Source organism: Anser brachyrhynchus (assembly GCF_964034855.1).
Source record: "Anser brachyrhynchus genome assembly, chromosome: 6".
Lineage (NCBI taxonomy): Eukaryota > Metazoa > Chordata > Aves > Anseriformes > Anatidae > Anser > Anser brachyrhynchus.
This window is the reverse complement of record NC_137700.1, coordinates 24,351,344-24,376,988: the sequence shown is the minus strand read 5'-3', so window position 1 is coordinate 24,376,988 and position 25,645 is coordinate 24,351,344. Positions and strand designations below refer to the sequence as shown.

At 46.9% G+C, this 25,645-nt stretch overlaps 1 protein-coding gene across 13 annotated transcripts in view; it reads left to right on the top strand.

The window, feature by feature from the left end:
- The first annotated feature begins 3,181 nt into the window (after positions 1-3,181).
- Positions 3,182-25,645, top strand: part of TLL2 (tolloid like 2) — a 93,244-nt gene continuing 70,780 nt past the window's right edge. For all 13 annotated transcript variants that reach the window (XM_080598165.1, XM_080598166.1, XM_080598156.1 and 10 more), the window contains exon 1: positions 3,182-3,423. In XM_080598165.1, coding sequence (XP_080454291.1) covers positions 3,273-3,423 — 151 coding nt within the window. In that variant the 5' untranslated portion in view covers positions 3,182-3,272. The remainder of the gene's footprint in view (positions 3,424-25,645) is intronic.

Sequence of the window (25,645 nt, the reverse complement as noted above, 5' to 3'; positions counted from 1 at the left end):
ATACTTTCACAGGGATTTTGTTCCTTATTTGCACTGATGAGGCACCTCCAACCAAGATGACATAAACCAATCCTCTGAACGCTTAGAAGCAGTTGTTATCCTGTGTGTACTGCTTTGGCTGCCAGTTGCAAAATGCAGTGATTGTTACTGAGAGCCATTTCTAAAAAGGTTGTGCTGCTCTCGTGTTAGGGAATGGCTTTCCAGAAAGAGTCTGCTGTAGCGGGGGAATTTCATTTATGTGGGGATAATAGTAACAAGCTCCTTTTTTGAACTCTCTCATGAGCTCATTCCAATTGCACGATTAAAAAGACAATTTATTTTGTTCCCTCCTTCTTCCTCCTTCAAAGCTTTAAGATGTCCTCTTGTATACCCCATCTACGTATATAACAGAACTTCTATATGCAGAAGAGCTCAGGCTCCCCTACATAGGTTGTCATGCTGGAAGAGGTCAGCAATTTCCATGCATTGAAAAGGTTTTGTTCTTTTCAGTGGGTGACAGTCCAAATCTCCCCACTGCTGACAAGTGCAGAGCTTGCTCTGCTGATTCATGATGCTGATCAGAGAACTTGTCGATCAACCCTTGCAAGTGTCCAAGATTTTATTTTCCAACTTCCCACAGTACTCAGAAAGTAATGCTGCGGGGACCTCCTCTACAGAGAAGAGAGAGAGGAGCAGCTAGCCTAGTGTTCTCATCTCATAGGAACTGGGAGCCCCTCTAAAGCATGGGGATCAGCCTTTCTTTAAAAGATATTAATACTCTGCTCTTTGTCTGAAAATGTTGTAGAAAATAGCAAGATAATGCAATAAAAGTTGTTAGTGTATGAACAGTACAAAACTTGGGAGATGGGGATCTAGTTATCTTACAAAGCTTATTCTCATGGATTTTTGACTACATTCCTCTTAAAACAAACAAAACTACAGCCTACCTTTGTTCTTCATGGCACTCTGTTCCAGGGCTTCCCCATTTTACTGCTAGAAAGCTTGCCTGAAACCTAAATCTTCCTTGATGCAGCTGATGCTTCTTCTTCCTTTACATGTTTGAAGCTGGCTACTGTGTTCCCCTCTGTCCTCCCTGCGGGTCTCCAGTGCTGGAATAGTTTCCAAAAATTAGCCTCTTTTTTTTCATTGCTTCTGTTCAGGACACTCATCGCCAAACAGATCATCAAATCCTCATGAGTTTGAGGGCATGCATTCATTTAGGGCTCCTCTCCAAAGTGACGTTATTCTCCAGGCTTGATCTCAACAGGTGGATTTGGTATTACAGCCCTATTCCGGTGATCATCAGTGAGGAGCAAAGGGCTGTGAGCTGGGACTGAGCATCCTGTTATTATCCAGCTGTTGTTATCCAGCTACCAGTAAGTCCCAGTCCATTGAAGTTTGTTTCTCTTATATCTGTTTTTGCCTCATCTTGCCAAGATCAGTACAGTGATGTTTCATTCTTCCAGTGCAAACGAGACCTTTCCCATGTGTGTTTTCTCTGTCTACGCTGTGAGCAACTGGGGCCCCAGAGTAGCCTGGGCTTTCCCTGTGGAGTGACCCAGACTCCCCCACCTGTTGGTCCCTGTCCTTCAGGTTTCTCCTCTCATTCTCTGGGACTGGCTCAGAAGCACAAAGTGGAGGAAAATTGGTGTGTTTTCTGCTGAGTTGCCCAGCTATTGCTGGAACCTTTCATGTTAATCTGCATGCAGGTTCTGGCTGTTGCTGTGGGCTGTTGCCCAGTTGCTGTGTTTATCAGGACCACAGAATAAATGGCCAGCTTGCTCCACCTCCCATCACCTTTCAAAAGACAATGAGAAAGATTCTGAGGTGTTGGTGAACACCTGACTGCCATTGCCTTGATAACAGCCCGTAGAAAATGCAGATTAGACAGAAAAACATGTGTTAGAAGTTTTCTTCAGGGCATTTCTTGTGCAGCGGGAAGGATCATGTTCATCAGGTGTGCAGAAGTGACTCATGCTGTAAAGATTTTTAGAGTGCTTTTGTTGGAACCTCTAAGCCCTTGCTGGTAGTTGTATATGTGACTTTTTTTTTTTTATCTTTCTTGACCTTTCCCTGAGTAGCTGTGCGTGTGGAGGTGGGATACCTTGTCTTAGGGCTGCCTGATACAGAAGGCAGGTGAAGAATGTGATGCTTCGAGTGGAAAGCAGGTAATTTGTGACAGCCTCCTTTATGGTGCTCCCAGCTGGCTGTTAGCCTTTACCTGGCAGGCTTTTCACCAGGTGCAGAAAACTCGTGTGTGCAGCCTGCAGGGCAGGTTGGGAGCTGATGCTGCAGCGGGAAATGGTACTCGTGGATGCTGCCCTGGGAGCTTGGAAGTAGGCTGCTGACAAAGCAGAGTTACATCATAAGAGACGGCAGTTCACCTCGAGAACCCTGCATGGAGCTTGTAGACGTGTCAGTGCTCCCTGCTCACTGGCGCAGCACCGGTGCTGACACCGCACCTGCTGTGTGGCGGCAGGACAGGGGAGGCCAGAGCATGCCGTGACAGGTACCTCCTGCTGCAGCCGGTGACCGTGACCTCTGCTCCGAGCAGAGGCTGCCCAAAGGCTTTTATACGCCTCACACGTGCCATGTTCTTTTCCCAGGCCTTGCTCTACATGGATCACCCCCACGCCCAAGTTCGCAGAAGCTGTAGAGTGGCCCCGTTGCACCTGAAAGCTGCTGCCGTTTCACTGGAGGAAGGAGAGGGGACTGGATGCATCTCCCGCTGCTTTGTCCTGCCTTCCCCTCAAGCCTTCTCAGCTCCCCTACCTCTTCCTCAGAGGAAACACCTCACCTTTAAAACCGTGCCGTGAAACTCTGCGTAACCCTTCCTTCGGGCGCTACCACCCGGGGCAAGGCACTTCTCAGTCCGAGGGCAGCCGCCTTTACCCCACGCAGCCCTCGCTGCCAGCTGCAGGGGCTGCCCCGGCGCTCTGAGGGGCGACCGTTGGGCACGGGGGGCGACCGTTGAGGCTCTGAGGGGCGACCGTTGGGGGGCGCGGTGCAGCGCGGGCTGCCTGAGGGGAGCCCCCGGGCACCCTCCCGCCCCGGGGGGCGTATGGGGTGGGCGGGGCGTCAGCGCCGGGCGCGGGCGGGATTGGCCGGCGGCGCCTGAGTGACGGCGGCGGGGGCCAGCCGGGCCGGGGCCGGGCGGTGCCCCCCTCCCCTCCTTGCCCGCCCGCGGCAGGAGCGGCCGGCGGCGGCGGGCCGGCCGGCAGGGGCGGGCGCGGGGCTGCTGGCGCCGTGCAGTGCCCGCAGCCCGGGCAGCCGCGCCGCGCCGTGCCACCGCCATGGGCCGCGGGGCAGCCCCGCTCCGCCGCCTGCTGCTGTCGCTTCTCCTCCTGCCCGCCCCGGGGCCGGGCGGCCGGGGGGCCGCGCTGTCCGCCCGGGAGCTGGAGCCGGCGGAGGAGCCGGCGGAGTACCGCGACCCCTGCAAAGCCGGTAGGGCTCCGCGGCAAGTTGGGCGGCGGGACGGGGCCGGGGCCGGGGCCGGGCCGGGGCCGGCAGGTGGCTCCGCCGCCGGGCTCACCTGGAGCCGCGCGGGCACCGGGGGCGGCCCCGTGTGCGGGTGCCCGGGCGCTCTGGGCACGGTGCGGCTTCGCCTCCGTCCCTCTCGCTCCTCCTGCCCCGGGACCGCCGTTACATCGCGCTCGGTTGTTTCCGAGCTCCTGCTAACACTTTCTAACCGTTTTGATGCCTCCGGGAGCTCCCGTCACCGCTTGTATCTTAGTTGGAAGGGAATTACTCGGGTTTTCTCTCCTCGTACTTTTGGCTCGCACTTTTAACGTGACTGTCACTGCTGCTCCCAGCCATCAGCTGGCGTTTCGGTTCTGTGGATTGCTGCTTCTCTGCTAGGAAATTGGTAATCGATATCTCGTTAGTCATGTTCTATTTGCAGATAACTTTGTGCAAAATCCTGCTTTTTTTTTTCATACTGTAGGAAGGAGTTTCTGTGTGTGTGGTGTTCCTGGTCTCTCTGCAGAGCTGGGACTTTGCCCCCCGGATGGTCTCCTAGCTTTTCCTTCATGTTACCTGATGATCGCTTCCCTTGTTATCAGCCATCTCCCAGCTGTTTTCAGGGTATTTGTAGCTGGACCTGATCACGTAGACGAGCTCTGTCAGGACAGCATCTATCAGAGCCCCTCTGCCTTGTATTGCAAGTTGTTTGACTGGTCCATGTTACAAGTGGTACATTTTATTCCAAAATTCATCTCAGCCCTCTTCTCTCCAGTATTGTTAGCACAAAACGTTCCTCGACCAGCAAATTATTTGTCATTTGATGCATGTATATTTTTATTCAGTTTGAGACCCAGCCCACCCAAACACGCTTTTACCATCTTTGTGTCTACTTCTTAAGTGGTAATGAGTTAATCTCTCCTCCTTTCCAGTGAAGCTAGGTGTTAGCAATATGGCTGTGATGCAGACCTGGAGAGCTGAAGGTGCATGTCTTTGGTCTTCCCATCTGAAAAAGTCTTATCTTCTTCTCCTCGAAAGTGTGGCATCATTTGCAGTCTACCTCATTTGCTCTTGGGACTGCTCAGTTTCACTGCCAGCTTGCCTCAAGGTGTGTTAGGTCAGGTATGCAGAGGATGGGGAATGCTCCCTTAAGAACCACATAGAGACCATTTACTTTAATTAGCTTACCTGCATCATACAGTGAACCTGTAGCAGAAACAGTAAAAAAAATCCAACCTGCCATTGCTGTGAGACCCTTTCTTTCTCCTGCAGTTCCCCCATCTTCCAGGCTCTCCACCTGTCACCGCTGCACGTACACAGAGGAGAGCCTGGACCACCAACAGCAGCCTCCCTTCATTGTACATCCTCACTTCCTCTCATGGCTGGCAAATAAACATTTTGTGTATTATTCCTGTCAATTCAATTCAGTCAGGATGAACTGGAAAAATTAGCTTTATATTCTGACTTATTGGCGTTTGTCTCTAATACTTTTCCAATGTCTTTCCAACAGAAAGGAAGGAGTGAACAAGACCTCTGGAGGTCACAGTCCTTTTCTTGAGCCCAGGACCAGGCTGGTATTTGCAGCAGTGCTGGCAAACATCTGTGGATGCTCCCAGGCAGCCTAGTCCAACATCATTTTGACTTTCCTATTGTCTAACCTGAGGCTCCAATACTGCATTTTAAGTCTGCCTTTCTCACCCAATCTGTATGGGTGTGATTGATAGTACTGTGCCTTCTGCTTTGCTGCAGCCCTTTTCACCTGTGAGCACTGTTTGTTCCTGTGTTTCTCGTGTCTCAGTTGTCTTTTCTGTAGACTGTGTGACTGGCTCTTTCAGTCTGTCCTAACAGACTGTGTGTTCTGGCTCTCTAATCCAGTTTCTCTCCATGTGAGCTGTCTTTGCCTAAACTGAAGTGCACAGCACTTAGGCTGCAAGACCTTCCTGACATGTACCTGTCTCTATGCACTGAATGGCTCCGGTTTTTGAAGCCAGCTCAAAATCAAAGCAAGCAGGACTTTTAGCACATGGACTTGTTAGACACTGCCTCTCCTCCTCCCCCTGCCTTGCATTCATATTCTTCTCCATCTTCCAGTTTTAGACCATTAACAGACCTAAGCATGGGTTCCGTGCTGAAAACATCATCCCAAAGGGTTAGTCCAGCTAGTTAATGAGAGAAGAGATGCACTTCTGTAAATGAGGTGAGGTGAAGATGCCTCTAATGGAGTCAGCCCTCCAAGATGGGCTGTGTAGGTGCAGTTGTCAAATGATTACACGGGAAGTCTTTGAGCTCCATTCCTGATCTGCCATAGCAGTGACCAGTCTCCTTAACTTCCTGGGGCCTGAGTTTCTCCACCAGTAAGACAATGTCAATATTTGTCTAGAAGAATGACTTGCAAGAGGACAGTGATTGCAGACCCTGCTGTGAACAGCTCAGATGCCAGATACTTTGTGAAGGCAAGTTTTTGATGGTCTTCGGATACAGAGCTGGCACTGTGAGACTTGCAGTGATATTTCCTTAGTCACTAGTCACAGCCTCCTGGGTAAAGTCCTGTGGCTGCAGATTGTATGCAGACTCAGCCCATTGCAAAGACAAGCTGCTACTCCACTTACATGTTTTCCAGAGCTGTTAAAACTATAGTGCTTTACTTCTCTTTTGCTGCAGGCTAGTGGCTGTGACCCAGAGGCTGTGATGGATTTAGATCTGGCAGGTTAAGAAGTGAAATCTTGCCAGTTCCTCACCCCTGCAGCTCATGCCCTGAGGTTGAGTGCAGACTGTCGATGGTTCATCAACTAGACTGTGAGTGAAAAGCCTGGCACACGCTCCCTCTCTTGCACTAGCTAAGGATGTAATAATCTCCAACAGCAAGGCAGGACAGATTGCACAGTGTGCTAACCTCTGAAATCACTACGGCTACTGAGCTGCTAATACAAACATGTCCAGTTACCAGGACTCATTTGATGTGTCATAACTCCACTGCTGCTCAGTCTCGAACTCCAGCCACCCAAGTTTTCTTTTTCATAATCTGTGTCTGCTTTCCTGCCTTTTTCATAGGGTAGGAGGAGAGCGCAAAGTGTCTGAATGAATAGTAAAGGGGGAATTGAGGTAGGGCTGTACAGTTGGTTGGGGTTGCCAGGGGAGATGACAGTGCTTACTCTGCTTTGTGGTTTTTGCTGAGTGTTGTGTCGTGTCAATGGGGCTTTTCGAAGGGAAGGGTACAAAGGTTCCTGCCCAGATCCCTTCTGTAGATGGAAAAATGTCATAAGCCTATTGTGCACTTAGGATAGATAGGCTGCTCAGAGGGTTCAGCTCATGGATCATGGAGTCACTGCTTGCCATGCTCTTGAGCAGGTAGAGCCTGGCATAGGGAGGCTGCAAAACAAGAAGATGGCACCAGAAAAGTGAGTTTGTCCCTAGGGCTTTTGCAGAGTGTTAGGGACGTGAGCTCAGAAGGAGGGAACAGAGGCAATAAGTGCGAAGGGTCTCTGGAGAACTTGGCAGTAGTCCTATCTGCTCTGTTTCTTTATCAGTTGAAAAGTTGTTAGAAAAGCAATTGCAAATTTGTCAGTGATAGAGCAGCTTTTCCTACTAAACCGTTGCCCCCTCAAGAGTGGATGCTAGTTTGCCTGGTCATAGGATACCACTATAGGTGCCTCTTCCTAATCCACCTGCTGATTTGATCCACTGGATTCTGAAAGTCCCACATCAGAGGTCCTAAGCCTTGACTGAGTGCTGCTCAGAGTGAATTTCTCAGAGGGAGATGTAAATTGTACTTTGCTTTCATGCTGTTCCTCCTAGCTCTCCTCTGTAAAGGCACAGTGCCTTTTGTTCTGGAGGCAGTGAATTTCATTTGAGTTGTGGTATCTGAAGTCACATGCAGACATTTCTGTGGGAAGCTGAGGAATTCGCTGTTAGGAACTGAAAGTCCTGGGGGCTAATCAAATGGGAAAGGGGAGGGGGGAATCTGTGAAGTCCAGACTTCATGAATATTGCTTGGGTTTTGAGTGCAATGCAGATGTTGTTTTCTCTGTTGGAGCATGGATCCATCACATTAACAGGGAAGCTTGAAAGCTCTTTGCAGGCTACCCAGTGGATCCAGCCCACTCCCCCTGGGACTCTGCAGGTCCTCGACTGACAGATAAGAGCATAAGCCTGACTCTCAGGCAGGGCTTTCCCGCATTCTTGCAAGATGTCCCTTTTTGTTTTTGGCAGTGATGTGAGCACTGGCAGGAGCATTTGCTAACCCGCTGTTTGCTTGGGAATCTCAGATTCCTGTGGAGCAATCTCATTTGCATCTTCCTGATTTTCTCATAAAGCTTTGAAGCCTCTGAGCTGGGGTGGAAAGCCTAGTGCTGCGGTGCAGGTACCGGTGTCTCTGGCTCTGAATCTTAGAAGATGGTGGTGGGAGTCAATGACTTACCCAAGGGCAGTCATAAGTCAAGGTGGCAGTGATGGCAGCTGACATTTGAAACCATATGGGCTTCCAAAAAATAGTTTCTGTCCTTCTTCCTTTTTTTGACATCCGTACTTACACGTGTGCTTTGAGGTAAGAGAGAGAATTGAACCCAGCCTGTGGATTCCTCGATGCTGATGCAGAAATTTACTGAGGAAGGAGCAAGCTCTCACAAGCAATCATTCCCCCTTCTGTTTCTTTCTTCAGCAGGTCACAGGAAGGGTTAAAACCCCAAGGAGGAAGTTGAGTGAGTCTTTTTGGGTGGTCTGGGAAAGAATGAGAGAACAGACTATTCAGTCTTTAATTTACCTGTTTTGGGGAGGTGACAGCAGTTAAAGAATGGGAAAACAGGTGGGTGAAGACTACTGTGGACGCTCTCTATTTATATGCATTCAGTGAGATTTTTGCAGCGGGGTAGAGCTGTGGCAGAAACTTCCTCCTCAAAGGGAAGTTTTATGGTGGCTTTTATTATAATCATGGCCAAGCACAAGCTGATGGCGGAGACTTAAAGTAAAAATAACCACTAACCATTTTCTTGCAGCTTGAAGTTCCCAGGTAGAGAATCCATTGGTGTGGGGAATTTGAGAGCAAAACCTTATGGGCAAAAAAACACTTGAAATCTGGGTTTGGAGTCTTCCCACCATTTAGCTGTCTCGTCGGTGTCTGAAAAAAATCATGCTTGATCTTTGATACTTCTTGGGGTGGGGTTATGTTGGATCTGCTTGTTCTGCATGAGATTTAACACTTAGTGCTATACCTACACCTCAAGATTTAGCGATGGACAAGCATAACATGTAGGGCTTTTATTTCCAGAAGGAAGGCTGGTAGAGCGGGGAAGAAATGTTTGGAGTTGTCATGGGTACTTTTCTACAAAGAACTTGTAGAGCTTTTATTGAACATTGCAGTCTTAGTGCAGTTCACAGGTGTATGCCCTTGACTGTGCAGGTTGATCAGTGAGGACAGCTCATTCCTCAGGTGTTCCATAAAATGAGTAGTCATAAAGCCCCAGCCAAAGGAATTTAAAAACTATGCTGCATATCTTCCAGGCTTCAGAAGTCCGCAAAGCTCTCTTAAGTCCCTGCCAGAAGCAGTTGCTCAAGTCCTTCTCTCCTTTCCATCTCAGGTGTTGTGAGATGTTTTCTGCCTCAGTCTGTGTTTGTGGGGTACCCTCTCCTCTCCTGTCCCAGCAGCAACTTAAGCCATTTTTCCTGTTATCTGTAGGTTCTTACATCTTTGCTCACCTTCACAGCAGCCCTGTGCTATGGTGTGCTTTTACCTGTTGTGATGCACTTAATGAACTTGTTCTGTGGAAAAAGCCATTTGCTGTAGTAAGTGAGCTGCTTTGCCAGTCTCCCGTTTCCCACAGAGCCCAGAGGGAAACGATAGGCCTGGCTCCTGTCCAGACCTGTCTGTACCAAAATGATGGTGCTGGGACTGGGAAGAAAACTGACCTGATGGGGGGTCTGTATGCTCTTTTTGGAGACGGGCAAACTTAGAAGGAAGGAGGCACCTCTGACAGTGAATGACCTTGTTGTCCTGGATCGCAAGTATTGCAGGTATGAACCTGCAACAAAACTGCTTTCACCTGGTGATGAAATGTGCTTTCACAGCTCAGAGAGGATGGATGATTGAGTAGAAACTGGTTGTTGTTTTGATTCAGCTACTCAGGTTTTCTGCTTTTTATTCCCTTTGTTGTAGCTGTGCTCCCTGAAAATGCTGATCTCAACTGGTGGGTATACTTTGATGTTCAGATCCCCACTCTAGCGCTTCCTGAACAGGAAGGTTCTCTGTCAATAGAAACTGCTTAAATGTGCAAAGAGGCCTTTGATTAAACAACTGTCAATGATTGATTGCTCTTTCTCAGCCAGTTTGTGTCAGCCCAGCTTGGAATGGAGAAAAATGTTTAACTGTGAGTTATGAAGGAAGCCCACACTAAACCCCAGCCACTGGTAAATCACCCTCTGGTTTGACTAATGCAAATCGTTAAAGACCAGCAGCTGCTGTTGGTTCGTGAATCAACTCAGCTTTAGACCCAAACAGAAATTCATGCCCTCTCAAGTCATTCACGCAAATGTCAGCACCCAAACAACATAGCATCTGTTTCACCTCCCCATCCACAAATTCCAAACTATTTCCAGAGAAAATCATACCAGTGTTATAAAGCAGAAGTTCAAGACCACTGGGTATTCAATCTCTTTCTTTTTGGAATTAGTGTTGGAGTACTGTTGAGTCCCTTTGGCTCCATATCATAAACTGATTGATACAGTCCTGGACATTACTGAGAATTACCTTTCTCCACTTCTTATGTCATAGCTGTGGGTGTTACCAGTTTCCCATGCCTCATCAGCACAATGTTGCATTTAGATAGTATTGCCTGCAAAAACAGCGTTGTCTAATCAACAGTGTTTTAATTTGCTTAGAACTTCGCCAAAATTATATGGTTTGGTTAGTATTTTTCACAATGAATTTCAGGTCAGACCTGCTGGGGGTTGTTTGTTCCTTGCAGAGAACAGACTTTGGAGGAGAGATTTATTTACAGACTGTGCCCTGCCTTCCACGAGCACTGGCTGTATGTAACAGAAGGGGCTATCCCAGTGGGAGATGGCTGCTGTGGAAGGCCAGGACTGTCTGCACTGGTGTGTGTGTTGGCAGGATGCTGTGTGATGAAGATATTTGTTCCTTAAGGCTTTGGTTTTGCTTTAAAATTCTCCAGGCTTCAAAACAGTTAGATGCACTAGCCTAGTAAAGTCAAAGCTCCCTCTGCAGAAATGCCAGAATTAAGTCTACTTTGGAGCTTGTAATGTAGCTCCTTGGGCATGAAGGGAGACTTAAATGATGTGCAACTCTGGAACTCTGTGCCTATTCTGAGACTGCACCAAACATGGGTAACAAAGGGGACTTTTGGCTGCATTGCCCATGTCTCTGTTGCAGAAGATGGGTAGTGCATAGAAAATGAGGTAACTGCTGCAGATAACCTTGGGTAGCTGCATGACAAAGGAATTTGAGCTGTGCTGCTGGACCCCAGACTGAGAAGCAGCAGTTGGTAAATGATCCTGCCAGGCCAAGGAGCTGGCAGACAGTGGGGAAACCTAATATAGTGATCTGCAAGTTAGGGGACCTTGGAAAGGATGGAAATCATGCACCTGCATTTCCCTTACTGAGTATCTTGGACTTAAGTGGGACTGTTCCTCAGGTGGCCCACTGTAAGTAGCTCAAGCTAGATGTAGGCAGAGGAGTGGTAAGACAGCAAGGATCTGCAGTTCCTTTATGGAGTGTGTTAGTAGGGCTCCAGGCAGTAGAAATTGCAGCTTTAAGTTAAATGCACCTGGCTGTGGAGTATCAATGCATTTGATACTCCAGAGGTCTAATTTTGGCTTCTGTTGCCACCAGATCTTGTACGCTGCTGTTGTCCACACACTTCTGTGTTGGTTTATCTGCTGCCTGTGTATTCCTGACAAGAGAAAGGCGAAGCTCTTTCACTACAAGTGAATTTTGAGAAGTTTTGGCTGCTGGGCCACGAGCTTTCTGAGTTATTTGCACAGTGTGAGTTCTCGTGTGGGCTTTTTTTTTTTTTGTGTGTGTGTGTGTGTAGTTCCATTGCAGTTACTCTGATGAGAGGCCTATAGTCCAGTTTGTTTTGTCCCTGCTGACCTGGAAAAGCAGAGATGCTCCAGTTCTTGGGGGTCACTCTCGGGGAGGGAGCTGGGGTGGCCTGTTGGGCTGCTTTTGCAGTGGAAGAGAAGCCTGTTATTTGCTATACTGTTGATGTTGGAAGTGTATTTTGCTCAGTGACACTCTGAGCTGCAGCTGGCCCTTGTATTAAGATGCTGATGTGCTGTGCAGTTGAACGCTGCCTGGATTTAATCTCTAACCTTTGATTGTTCTTGAAAGCATGTTCTAGGGATTGCATTCCCACCCACACTGCTCCTATGACCCTTTCCATTTCCTGGGTGTCTAAGTACAGAACAAAAAAGATTCATTAACCTGGCAAGTAACCTCTTTTTATGGGGGAAGTGATTTTCTGTCACGCTCTGTTAGATCCTATTGATTTCTGTTTTTCCCCTCTTTGGCCTCTTCTGCCATATATTCTCTTCTTTGTCATGCTTCAGTTAGGAGGTGATATGTGATATTCTGTGTTGTGTTTTTGTTTCCTGGGCAGAGAGCTGGGATCTCCTAAGGCCATTGCTGAAGTTCCCAAGTTTCTGCCTTTTCTTGGAAAGCTTTTCTGTTAAGGTAAACTGCTGTTTACTAATGGGATGTTGACACTAGGATTAAAACCTCCTGGCTGCTGTCTTTTTTCTTGACAGCAAAGAGCACTTTATATCCTTTTGCCCTCTTCATACACTGTATAATTACTAATCTCCTGGCAAAGGTATAATGTGTTTGCTATGGGGTTTGCAGCTATGTGTGAAATAGGGACCCTCAAACGTACTGCGCCTGCTCTTTCTGTCTTCCTAGGCAGTGCAGACCGCTGGGTCCTGAGGCTGTGCCTGGGTGCTTCACAGCTATGCCTCTGCTTTCAGAGCTGAATCCTTGCAGATTTGAAGAGCAGGGCTGGACCCAAAAGGTCGTGAGCACAAGTGGCACGCAGTGCTGTGCTTGGCCGTGCGCTTGCAATCTCTTGTCTCACCTGCAGGCTGGAAGAGGACATGGGGATGTGCTGTGTCCCAGGAACAACAGGACATTCTGTGCAGAATTTCACAAAAGGATTGTGGAAAATGTTTTCTTCCCAACAAGTTCCACTTTTCCTGTGTACGACTAATGCAGCTATTTCAAATATAAAGTATTACAGAGGTAAATGCTAAATATATGCTCTCTGGGCAGGTTACCTCAGCTTTGAGAAGGCTGTTGCTATTTACTGATGTATTAGGTTTTTAGACAGAGCCTTTCTGTGGTTCGAGGCAGACTCACAGATATTCCAATAAGTAACTAGTTGGAGAAATAGTTTCCCTTCCAAAAATACACTTTCACTTTTCATATTAATTTATTAACTTTAACAGTTCTTGCTAAATTCCTCTTTTTTATGTCTGAATAATTTATAGTAGCCCCGTATAGAAGTATTGCAACTGAAGTGTCAAAAACTTCAAATCTAGGGGAACGCTGTTGTTTACTTTAGACGTTTGTTTTATTACAAGAAGCTGTATTGTGAAGAAATGGTTGGCCTTTATGCTGCCTGTCCTACTGCTGCTCAGGTTCAGCTGATCAGAATTAGGACCTCTGTCCAAAGAGGGAAATAAAACTCACTACAGCAAGGCTTGTCACTTAGGTTGTGCTAAAGGAAGATACGTGAAGAACAGTTCCTATTAATATCCAAATCTTAGTCTGTACTTTCCTTAAAATAGGCAATTAAAAATAGGCTAATACTGGCTATATTGGAGGACATTTCTCTGTAGTACAAGAAAACATTTTATTGGAGATTGGCCTTGCACGTGGTAATGGCTAAAGACATCTGTCAACAAAGGAGAAGATTTCTTCGGTGTAAAATGATGTGACGCAGGATTTGATTCACAGGAGCATTTTTGACTAAAATTCCCCAAACTGCTGTGTGACCGATGTTTTTGAATTTTATGTAAGAGTCTGACAAGATGCAAGGTGCCCATGGATATTTTGTACGTGTGTGTGTGGAAAAGGGCTGTCTTTGGAGGAGAAAGTGGTATGTGGAGTTGGGAGGTCTCGTGGCAAAACAGGAAAGTTGGCAATGTTGCTGTCAGCAGAAGGCACCGTCAAAGGAGCAACTGATGGCTAGGGAGGTTTGGGACTCTAAAATATGCTTGGGAGGGATACTTGCTATCCCTCGTGAGTGCTGGACTGGAGCTGGGTGACCAGTCCGTGCAGGACTGTTTCCAGAAAGCCCTTTCAATCACTATGGAGGCGCAAGGGATCGTGATTAGGGGTGTTCAGGTCTGTCCTGCATGAGGAGTGGACCTCTGCTGTGTGATGCGGCTGTGTGATGCAGGCAACCACTACTTCCTCGAGGGCTGGCCTGAGGGTGCTGTTCCCCCTGGAGAGAGAAACTTTGGAATCAGCCATGTCCTGGAGGGACTGGAGGTGAAGGATGGGGTTGTGTTGCAGGTGGTTCTTCTCTCATTCTTCTGCTGCTGCAGAGGCAGGGAGGGTGACAGATAAACCAGAAGTCCGGTGCCTTCTGGGGTTCTTGTTACTCATTATCAAAAACCTGCCAGCAACCTCCTTTACACTGACACAAGCCAAGGTCCTGGCTTTGTCTCCATCCCCCTGCCTTACCCTGCATTTTGCTAACATGCATGAATGCAAAGTCCTGAAATTTAGGTTCATGGTTCCAAAGTTCATGGTCTTGAGAATAAACAAAAAACTATTGTGGTGGCTGCGAGCTGGGTACCCCATTAACCCAGAATCATGAATATTTATTACATTGGATTACAAAAGAACATAGAGACTATATTGTATTTCCTATAACTTTATTTCCATGGCATCTTTTCGTGGCGGGTCACTTTAATGTAAGCTTTGCTTATTTAGTTGCACACTTTAAGCCGATTAACTTTTTACTAATAAAATGTGTGTTGACTCCCTTTGTCCCAGCTCCTGTTTGTTTGTACCTACACTCCTGTGACAAAGAGTCACAGAGAACTGCTTTAAGCTTTGGCTAAATCCCCCTGCTGGAAGCTTTGAACAAGCTGAATGTGTCTGGGGGTTATTTCAGCCTTGCATTTTCTCTCTTGCCCTGTCACTGCCTGGAAGTTGGGCCTTGCAAAGCAAAATCTTCTGAACACCTCCTTCATTTCTGAAACCATTTGTGCTGCTATGGGGTTTGGCAAGAACAATCCAGCCTGTTATTGTCACTCTATGAGCTGGGTCAGAATAAAAGTGGGGAGGAATTGGAGAAGCTTTCCAGACATGAAGACTAATCTGTGGTTCTGTATGTTCGGTAGTTTCCTGGCTGGAAACTGTGGAATAACCACATTATTCCTTCTTTGCTTGCATACCTTGCCCTGCCATTTAGTGCCCAACATATCATATGTTCTACTGTGGGATGTTCCAAGAGAGAGATGACTACATCGTATCTTTTTATAAAAGGTGCTCGATAAAAATTCCCAGCCCAGCTGTTTTTAATAGCATAAAATACTCATCGTTTGCTATTGCAAGAAAATCTTTTCTTTAAGGACTCCACACTCACAGTGGCTAGTGAAAAAGAGAGGATATGTTCAGGGGAGTAGTAGCCATGCTCCATACCCCATGGAAATTGTTTAGTACATCCCTGCAGCAGATTTTCCAGGTGAGTTCAGAAAAACCATTCAGAAATTGTTTGAGGGGTAGTTTTGAATGTGCTCATTGTCTCACATACAACGGAGAGGGGATGCCTGGAGTCATTTCTCCCCCATTGCCTGTGCTCTCCAGGGAAGTGTCTAACAAATTGTGGCAGGTGGTGATGGAAGGAAGGACAGTGTAAGAATCCAGGGGGCATGTACTCACTCACTCACCACTGTAGTATCTGGGCATCTTCTTGTACTGGGAGTTTGAAACTTTTGTTACTTTGTTAGATTTTTTTTGTTTAGTGAGTTTTGTAGCTTAAGGAGTGGTTTCAAAAAGTACCTTCAGTTTGTGATGGCGGGGGTTTCAGGGAATGACATCCTGCCTTTGCTACTGGACTCCTGAGAGAACGATTAGTTTGCATCATGGCCAAACTCTGCCCTTGTTGGGGGACTCCCAGTACCTCTTAAGGAGCAGAGGTGGGAAGTGCTTATGGGTGATGTGGTGTGAAGCCGCCTGGGTGATAAACAAGTGGTTCTGCACCTAGTCTCAGCTACGGTTAATATAAAAGTGCGGGTGTGTACCATGCAGGGAAGCACTGGCATTTGATAGATTAAAAGTTGTGTTGTTGATGGAGCTGCAGAGGAATAACTGTCAGGAGCGGGGTGGGAGAAGATCTGCTGATACTTGCTGCTGGGTTGTTAGAATAGTCAATAGCTGGAAAGCTTTTTTTTGATGGGGGTTGTCTTTCTGGAAACTGCTTGCTGTCTGTTTTCTGCTGATGTGGAACTGGCTCTGGGATCCTGCTCCCCGAGGTGGTAAGCTGGGAGCAGCGTGTGTGTTTCCACAGGAGATGGAGATCCATTTCTTGAGGAGATGGATCCATGGAGGGGGAGGTGGGTGGGGCTGGGTACCTATCTCTGCTCATCCTTTCAGCTACCTTAGTAGATGATAACATGAGGTTTTCCAGTGGGGATGGTGACTCTGTCTTCTGCAGATATACAGGAGTGCCCCTGACAAGGTCTCACTTAGGTCTCGCTTACAGCTGTGGGAAACTGGAACCAGTTTTTAGTTTGCAGTTCTTCGGGCTGGATTTTTTTCCTGACATTGGTCTGCTTGGGAATGAGAATTGTTTTTAGAGCCTGAACCAAAAAATGGCTTCACTGCCTCGGAACAAGGCTAATGCAGAGAGACCTTGCTGGCAGTGTTAAATTCTGGCAGCTGTCTTGTGGCAGCCCTGGTCTCTCTCCCCTTTGCCCTCTGCTTTTGTCAAACTGCAACCTCCCACTTCAAAGCCAGGCACACTCCTGACACAAGACTGTTTGCTATCCAGAGGGCACAAGCATCTTGTCAGGGGAAGAAGTTGTCTTCATTGTAAAGACATTTTATTAAGGCTGGGTAATGTCAAAATTGAAGTTGCTTTTGCACATGCAATCCAGCCCTGTTTATGTGTAGTGATAGTCACTAATTATATGATTGCATTACACTGCCTCTGGAATTGATCCAGCTCTGGGGTGAAGCAGACTGATGATGACAGGGATCCTTTCTCTTCTCCTGCAGAGCCGGGGATGTGCACAGTGAGCAAGGATGAAAAAGGCTCTGTCTTTTAGACAGCTGAGTGGTACCATGGCAGTGCATGCTGATGCTCTGCATCAGTGTTCCTACACGCTCTTAAGTGGGCTGTGGCATCAGTCTTTTCAAAGATTCTTATCACCTTTTTGCTTTTCTGGGTGTTTGACATGGGAGCATATGGATTATTTGCTGAAGTGCTTGCTACCACAAGGGAGGTAGCTGAGCTCTGACATGGAAAGGACTAGGCTAATAAAGAGGACTCAGCCAGAGCCTTTCGGAGAGGGTTGGCCAGCACACGTGGTTATGGTGCCCATTTGGGGTTGTATATTTAATGTAACCTTGTGAATAACAATGCATCCTTCAAATTACTTATTGTAATAAGTAGTTATCCTGACTCTTGATATCTGTTGTGATGTGATACAATGTGGTTTGTCATGAAGGGCCTTTAAATGGCCAACAGCTTCCACCTGAGATCCTTCTGACTTCAGAGCCCTTGATCCCAGTCTGGATCTGGGTTGATGAACAACGATATTGAGTATGAATTCCACCTTGGCTTTTCAGGTGGCCATGAGCTGATTTTCCTTCTATACAGAATCTCCAGTGTACTGATTTCCATTCCTGAGAAGTCTTGTGTTTTCTGCAGTAGTATTCCCAAAAGCTACATCTTACTGTGATGAGACAGACTGTAATGGACAACCTGGGTATGTTCCCAGCACTGTCTGAGGGCAGCCTTCCATTGCTATAGCTTCATAACTTCATGTGCTTCAGGCTTCCTGCAGAGTTCAGGGCATGGAGTATCTCCTGTAACTTGGACCCAAGGAAAGACCCTGAACTGAAGACCCTGTACTACTAGTGGAGAAAGCTGCGGTGGCTGCCACTGGCATGCGGAATTGCACAGCGTTTTCATTCATTCCATCTGTTTAACGGGATTACATGAGGAGTGGCTTCTGCCTCCAGGCACTTAGTGCCTATGGAAATCTGCAGCTGTCTGGATCAGTTATGTGCAAATCTGATGCCTCGCCTTTATGCAAAGGAATTTATGAATACTGAAACCATGTGAATCAGTCGCATGAGTAATTTTTTATGTGCTGCACTCTATGTCAGATTCAAGGGGGACTTCGTTAACTGTGTCTCGTCCCTGACAGCTTCCCCAAAAAGGGAGGAGATGCTTCAGGATGGCCACTAGGTGTAGGAGTAGGACAGCTTTGGTGAATGTGAATCTCCTTGCCTTGGACAATGGGAAACAGCCCAGTGTGCATGTGAACTGTGGTTGCTTGGTGTGCCTGCCCTTCTGTAGCATGACTCACTCGTGAAGTGACAAGGACATGAAATCCTTTAGCCTCAGGAGGGAAGGTAACTCTAGTACCTGAGTGCCACCCAACAGCAGATGATCTGTCTTGTGTATGAAGCACTGGCCTGAGGAGCTGTGACATCCATCTCTGCTTTGGATTCTGTGAAAAAAACTGATTTGCTTCTTCAGGACATCCTGAGAAACATGTCTTTGGATGACTCTTTGGGACATCTGTTTGATGCCTGCTTCAGCAAGCTTTGTCTAAAGAAATGAGGCAGACTTTACTGTGCAGCAATTAGTCCAGTGGATGCAGATTGTGCAATGCACTTTCTTAGGGTACAAGTACATGCCATTACTGACAGGCAAAATACTGGCATCTATTTACCTTTCCTCTTTGAATTGTTAAATCATTTTAGTAGCTTCCCCTGCATTTCCAAACAGATATTTATTGTTTAGTTCCCTGACCAGATCTACTTTTAGGAGAGCAGTGACCCTGACTGAAGTCCTTACCTCTCTGCTCAGTCTTTCCATCCACCCAACTACAGACTGTTAGTTTGGACGTGGTCTAGCTGGAACGTGACAAATGACCTGTTGCCAGGATGGATCTGAGCAGGAAGCCACAGTGGGTGCAATAAAAGTGAGATCCTATTTTCAGATGTACAGCAAGATGTTGAAACATAAAATTGTAGTTTACATGGAGTCTCAGAGCCTCATTTATGCTTCAGGGAACTCTAACAGCTACAGCCTAGCACCCAGTGGTAATGCCTGGATGAGGGCTGGGCAGAAAACACGCCTGTCCCATGAGTAACTACTCTGGAACCAGGAGCAGGGGGTGGTTGCACTGTGCGAACTGACAGACCTTCTTCACCTGCTTGGGTGTTCATCACAGGTCTTTTCCAAAGTCTGCTGGCTGCAAGTCTGAAAAAGCGTGTTGCTGCAGTGGTGGATCCCGGCAGGAGGCAGCATTTAGAGCAGTCAGCAGCATTCGGCTGCGATAGGCGCTGGAGAAGCCCAGGCACACCGGGGAACAAAGGAGCTGTTGCTCAGAGCTGCGTGATAAAACCTTTCTCTGTGGAAGCCAGACAATCTACCCATTTATTTGTAAGTGGCATTCGGTCACAGTTTTTTGGCAACATATGGAAACTGTTTAAATTAGCCGTATGAGCCATACGTGAAACAGATGCATATTCTTGAGCAGGCTTTTGTCATTTATGTCTGAGCGAGTGAAGGGTGCAGCTGGCTTGCTTGTGGAGTGGGGAGCATGTCCTCACCCGCATGTAGTTAAGTGCTGGGAGTGAAACAGAGAACCAGACGTTGATAACGACCAACTTCTCACGGGGACCTACTGCGTAAATAAGATGAATGGATGTAACGGCACTTGATCCTTCACTACTTTCCTGATTGCTCACTGCTGGCACAGGATCAGTTGTGTGAATGGAAGGTTTATAGTCCATGGCTGTCCTGCTCGTGTCTTCCACCTGTATGCTAGCTTATCAACAGAATAGTTTACAGCTTGGAGGTTTCATCAGAGCATAATTCTCTGCCTTTTTGAGCCATCTTAGTAATTAGAGGGATACAAGACCTTGTTGAAGAAAGCAGAACATTGTGACTTCTGTGGCTTTTGAATGTGCATCCTAAGAGAAATTTTGTGGGGGGAGAAACTGCACCCAGAACTGATCCCTCTGTAACTGGACCTGTGACAGCCACTGAACTCATGGAGCTCTGTACACAGGGAGGATTGTGTTGCTGCACAGCCCTATGTACTCGCTGTAGTGTGTATGGCTGGAACAATAAAAGTGGCTTTGAATAGTAAGAGCATTGACTTTACGTGTGCCAACTGTTATAGAATAGACTAAGGTGGGAGCTGCTGAGACTGCAGTGATGGTTTTTGTGGATGTTTGCATGGCTGAGTTTAACTGTAGGTCAGTAACACTGGAAGACAAGAATGGGAGAGTTTATGGCATGGGATTCACCGATGGGCAAGGAAACAGTAAAAGAGCTCTGGGATGAGTGTTGTTAGGGCTGACTGAAAAGGAAGTAGGTTTTGGGACATCAGCAGGAACCATCCTGGCCAAAGGAAGGCCATGGCAGGATGTGAATCACTCTTACAATGGCAACACTGATTTTGTGTGCCATGCAGGGATGTTTGTACAGTAAAACATTAATTCATGAGTGTGCTGCTGACAGTCCTGTAATGCTTGCCATCACAAAGTAGACTTGATGAGGGCTGAGCTGGGCAGGGTGACTTAGATCCTTTCCTACATGTATGTCTAAAGGTACAAATCCAGAGAGGTGTTTGAACAGGCTGCTGACAAGGCTTATGAGTGGCAAAAGGGGAAGTAAGAGATCTGTTTGCTCTATTAAATATTAAAAGACAATCACCATTTTTTCCTTAATTTACTATAGGAGTTTAAAACATGCAGGGAATTACCAGAGGTCTGAGGTGTTTTAGGGGGCTCTAGTTGTCTCCCTGAACCTAGAGTCCCTTGCAGCAGCCAGTACTCTGGGCTCTGCCACACTGAGCTAGCAGCATGGTTCAAGTCTGGAGCATCACTCTATCCTGTAGGGTTGTTCCCTCTGTGAAAAACACGTTTGGATTATGTGGTGGTGAAGGCCAGGTTTCTATGGTCAAGGTGAGTTATTTGGCAAATGCCTGTTTCTAGATGAATTGGTGGTGTGGAGCACAAAGGAAACTTCCATGTGTTGTCCTCTCCTCTGTGAGCTCAGCTTGGGACCAGAACAGAGGTTCTGTAGAAAGGTGCCTAGAATTCACTGCAGCACAGGTGGTAAACTTGTCCAAATGTAGAAACAACGTGTTTTTAAATTTAACAGGTGAACCAAACATCTGTTTGACATCTTCTCTGTGACAAATGCTGATATTTTGGCTTGTGGGTAAACCTGAGTGAAACATCTCTTGTGTTTTGACCTCTCCTTTTTTGGTTTTGTTCATGTTTCTTTGAATTGCTTTTGCCAGTGGTGAGGCTTATCCGGAAGCATCCTTGTCACATGCATTACTCTAGTAATGTTTTGCATACTGCAGGGGGTGGAGCGCTTCATTTTCAAGGTTATTTTTAACCCCTAAATACTTGTGTTGAAGCCAGTCCAGGACAGTGGCTCGATTCTTCACAAGGAAGGGCTGTGCTCTGCTGCTGGGGTGAGTGATTTCCACTCTTCCTGCTTGGGGTGCTGCTATAATTTTCCATGCATAGTATTGCCCTCTGGGGAGTGTTCGTACAGTTGGATTTTAGAGGGAAGAGGGAGGAAAGGAGGTAAGATCTGCTGCGCTCCTTTTGTGGATTTTTTATTGTTGATGGTAGAGGATTTTTTTTTGTATTTTGCCCCTTAACAGTGCAGTGTAAATGCCATGTTTCATACTGCATCTCAGCTCAGCGTGTGCCTGGGACAGTGCTTGTGTCTTTTGTGACCAACCTGCTTCCTTGGTTTCTCTCCTAACTTGTGGTGCTTGGTGTTTTGCTGGGTTAAGCTACAACACACAGTCACCTGTTTCCCCTGTTGTGAAAACCTCTTGGTTTTCCTTGGCACTGTGATTTCACAGCTTGCAAGAGTCCCAGTGCTGTGGGGTTGCTGAGACTTTTATTGCCTGGAGTGAGCTCAGTGGTCTCTGAAGGTTCTTGCTGGTTTGTCGACCAGGAATGTGACATTTGCCCGTTTCCTGAGATCTTATACAAGGACGCTTATAGATTTTTTTTTCGTTTTCATCTGTTCTGCTGGGACACCTACGCCTGGCTTAGGGCACAAACCTCGGTATACTCTGGGGTTGTTTTGGGGTACATCCCTTGCCCCCACGATGCCATTCAGTGCTGCAGCCATTCTGGCTGCTAATCTCGTTCTGATCTCTTCATTGTTGTGTTTTTGGCAATCAAAATTCCCCACCCAGGCCTGAGAATTTAACATCAGCACATTTGCATGACTGATCAGATTTGTCTCGCTTCTATGACGACATTGTTTCTATGGAAAATTAATGGATTCTCATGTTGTATTTTTAATGGCTGAAACCACCCCCCTGCCACCCTTCCATCCCCGAGCTCAGAGGGGAAGTCTGTAAACAGCTCAGATTAGCTTTCCTCCATAAATGGTTCCCATTTCTTTCTTGCCTGCTGTCCGTTTCTTTGCGTTCTTCCAACAGTGCTGCAACACTCCTCTCCTGGTGTTGGTAGATAAGGAACAATGAGTAAAAATGAGCTTGTGTTTGCTTTCCTTGTCTGGCCCTTGAATAGATGTGATCTATCATGGACTATCCCCTTTCATCCAGCACTGTGATTTTAAATTGTTAGCCCTGAGGTTTGCTCCAAGCAGGCTTAAGCAGTTACCTTCCTTTTTCTCAGGATGTTACTTAGCTAATGGATCTGTTCCTGTTCATTTCTGCAATGAGCTAATTTCTTCTGTGTGGGGGCATTTGGTAGTATATTTCCTGCGTGTCTGCTTAGGATCACCTATTCCCCTGCTGCATTGCTTGGGGCTCCAAGCAGGTGGAAACACTGAGGTTTGGATACCTAGTGTGTCAGGGAAAAGCAGCAGTTTTTGGAAAGAAACCTGCCGCTTGAAGGAAGAACATCCCTCCCCAAATGTTGCAGTTAAATAAGCTGTAATGGTTATTTGCTTTGTGGTCATTACTGGTGAAATGTCTTTAATGGGGGAAAGTGCTTAGCTGCTGAACCTGTCCAAGTGAAACTTGGGGTTGCAGCAGTTTTAATTTCATTTTTCTTCTGCATCTCGAAGGTTGTTATTCCTCAACTTAATTTCAAGGAATATATCCAGGACAATTCCCATGATGTGAGAGTTACCTGAGGAGAGGGGCTGACCTAGATTGATTCCTCTCAGAAGACTGAAGCTTGGTGGCCGGAAGGTTCAGAAAGTCTCTTTTGTGTGACACCTGGTGAGGGGCATGCAGTGTTTTAGGTCAAGGTCTCCTGATCCACGATACTGAGGAAGTATTGTAGCAAGGACCTGAACCTCAAGACAGCAATTTGTCTTTGAAATGAGGACTGGCTTGTTTCCTGCAGCTGTCATTGTCACACCTGAGTCTGAAACTGCTGGCACCCAGTCCCTATGCCTGCCTTTGAGGTGACGGTGGAGACGAGTCCACAAGGCTTAACTATTTGCCTTGTTCCTGCCTCCTCCAGGGTGCTCAAGGGCATCCTTTGAGGCATCCCACACTAGCCAGACCTCACAAGGTGGAGGGAAGGGCCTGTTGAAAAGAGCTGATTCTGTTGACTGCTGGACTGCACTGGACTGTCCTTTTCCTGTCTAACCCAAACTTGGCTTGTGGACTAGGGCGTGCTTGCCGCTAAGGGTCCTGCTTTCAGTCCTACAAGCCCAATTTGGGGTGGTGTCTCTTTTTAAGGGTAGGTGGAGCTAGTGGGGAGCTCAGCTGAACTTGGTGTTCCTACCTTCCAGTTTTATGTTGGTATCTGGAGAACAAGACCGGCCTGGTACCTCAGGCAGGAGGTCATGTTTGCAAGTGGAATGGGCTTTGCCATAGCACTTAGGTAATTAAGATGTGCTGCTACGGATGGCAGGTGGAAAAGTACGGGGAGGAAGATTGCTTAGTTACTTAGAAGAACATTTTTGCAGGTTTGGGAAGTAAAGATGCAGGAGATATGGAGTTAAGGTGGTTGATTTGAATCTTTGCAGCACAGGGAGGAAAGGGGCAAGAGAGAATCTGCTCTGGGCTGGCAGAGGCTGGGCAGAAGCACCCGACTGCAAAGAGTTACGTTTCTGGATGTGATTGTTGCTTAGGGCTTTGGATTATACTAGCATGGAAAAAAAGCCTCCAAGTGAAGGGCCACAAATCATATCTGGGCCTATAGGGAAGGAAAGAAGACTATAAAACAGGAAATCAATTTAATACTCAGTGGGTGTTTGCAGCGTGCTCACCCTTCCTTCAAATTGCCAAAGGAAGGATTAATTAAAGTTATATTGAGCAGCAAAAATGATGGAGGGTGTGAGATGGGGCTTGTGTGGTACGGCTTTCTCCATAGCTAATTGATAAAGGCACGCTTGGATTTCATTACCCAGAACCTTGCCATCTCCAGCTCTTAAAGGGCAGCTGAAGTGATGCTGTATTTCCAAGCCAGCCTTGCTGCCTTGCCGGGTGAGCTAATGAGGAACATTTCATATGCACTTGGGGAAAGTGAAGTAGAGATGGAGGGAAAAGGTGATGCCTCTATCAAGTAGTATCTTTGTCAAGTGCCACCGTGCTGTTTATCGGGCCTATCATTTAGGATCTGACCACAAAATGCTTTTTTCTGCTGGTGGTTTTGGTTCCTGGCTCCCACTTCCGCTGTGGTTGAGAGCTGTGTGCACCACAAGGTGTAGGTTTTGGCAGGGGATGGTGACAGCTGGAGCCTACATCTCTTGTCTCTGTCTGCTGACTTTAGTTAGTTAGAATAATTTTTGAGCAGGGTGTGACAAAGCTGTAAGAGAACTGCTCTCCGAAATAGAGAGAGAAGAGTGTGTGGCTTCCCTTTCACTGCTAGCATGATCCAGTTGCTGTGTGTGTCCCTTCTTTATTTTAATGAAACACTGCACTTGATCAATGCTAACTCCTTGAGAGGTTTTTCCTGCTCTTGCACTGGCTGCTTATTGGGACTACTGCATGTTACTTTCTCTCTTTGTTTCTGGGGTAGGCTTTGGAAACACCAGGGTTTTGCATTCATGGAGTTTCAGAAGGAGCCAACTCCTGTAAACTGAAATGCAGCCCAAGCTGCCAGCTCCTACCTATCAGTAACTATAACATTTTCTCCTGAATTTTCCCGTTGAGATCTTAATTTGGTTTGATGCCAACACTTGCCTTGAAATGGGCTGGTTATGAAGCTTCCCGTTCTCGTCCTGAAAAGTAGCTGTGCCAGTCCTCTCTAGGGGTGTCTAAACACTTTGTGGTGTAAGAGGGAGTTTCTACATACTGAGCTGTTATAAGGGGAAGGCTCTGCTATCCGCCCAGTGGTCCAAGGTCTGGCAATCCTGGAAGCGTGTTTCCTCTGTTGATTTCTGTCATAAATTACTGAATATGCTCACTAGTGCAGGGCTGAGAGATGTCGTGCAGGCTAAAGCTTTAGATTAATTGGGTGCAGCAGCTCTAGCCCATATTGGCAACTTGAGCGCCATGACCATGCCCAAGTTCTGTTTGTTGTGCATTATGGCTGTGGCGATGGCTGATAGCGCCTAGCTGTGAGATATTGCAGCAAATAACTTTTTTTGTTTAAAAAATATGTTCATGTTTAACAGTCTCTTAGTGCAAGGCCAGCACAAGATGTTCCTAAAACCAAATGTAATTGACTACACAAAGAAGATGAAAAAATGATTGCAGCTTAGTGTAAATATTGGGTCTGGCACTTCTTATACCGGCTAGGACGGAAGAAACAATGGCTGAGTTGGTTAAATTACATGAAGTTGACAAATCATGGGGGATTTTTCCCCCCTTCCATCCCCCTGTCTCCCCTTTTTCCTCTGCACAGTCAACTAGAGGAGAAAACAGAGTGCAAGAATGTTATTAAGGTCACATAGCTCAATTTCCTTTGCATGGAAACGTGAGGGGTTAAGCCAGACCCTTGGGGTTTGCATACTGCATTACAGGGAAGTAGCATCCTGAAACCTGTAAGAGCTCTGAAGTATTAGGCAACTAACACCCTCCTGCAGTACTTTTG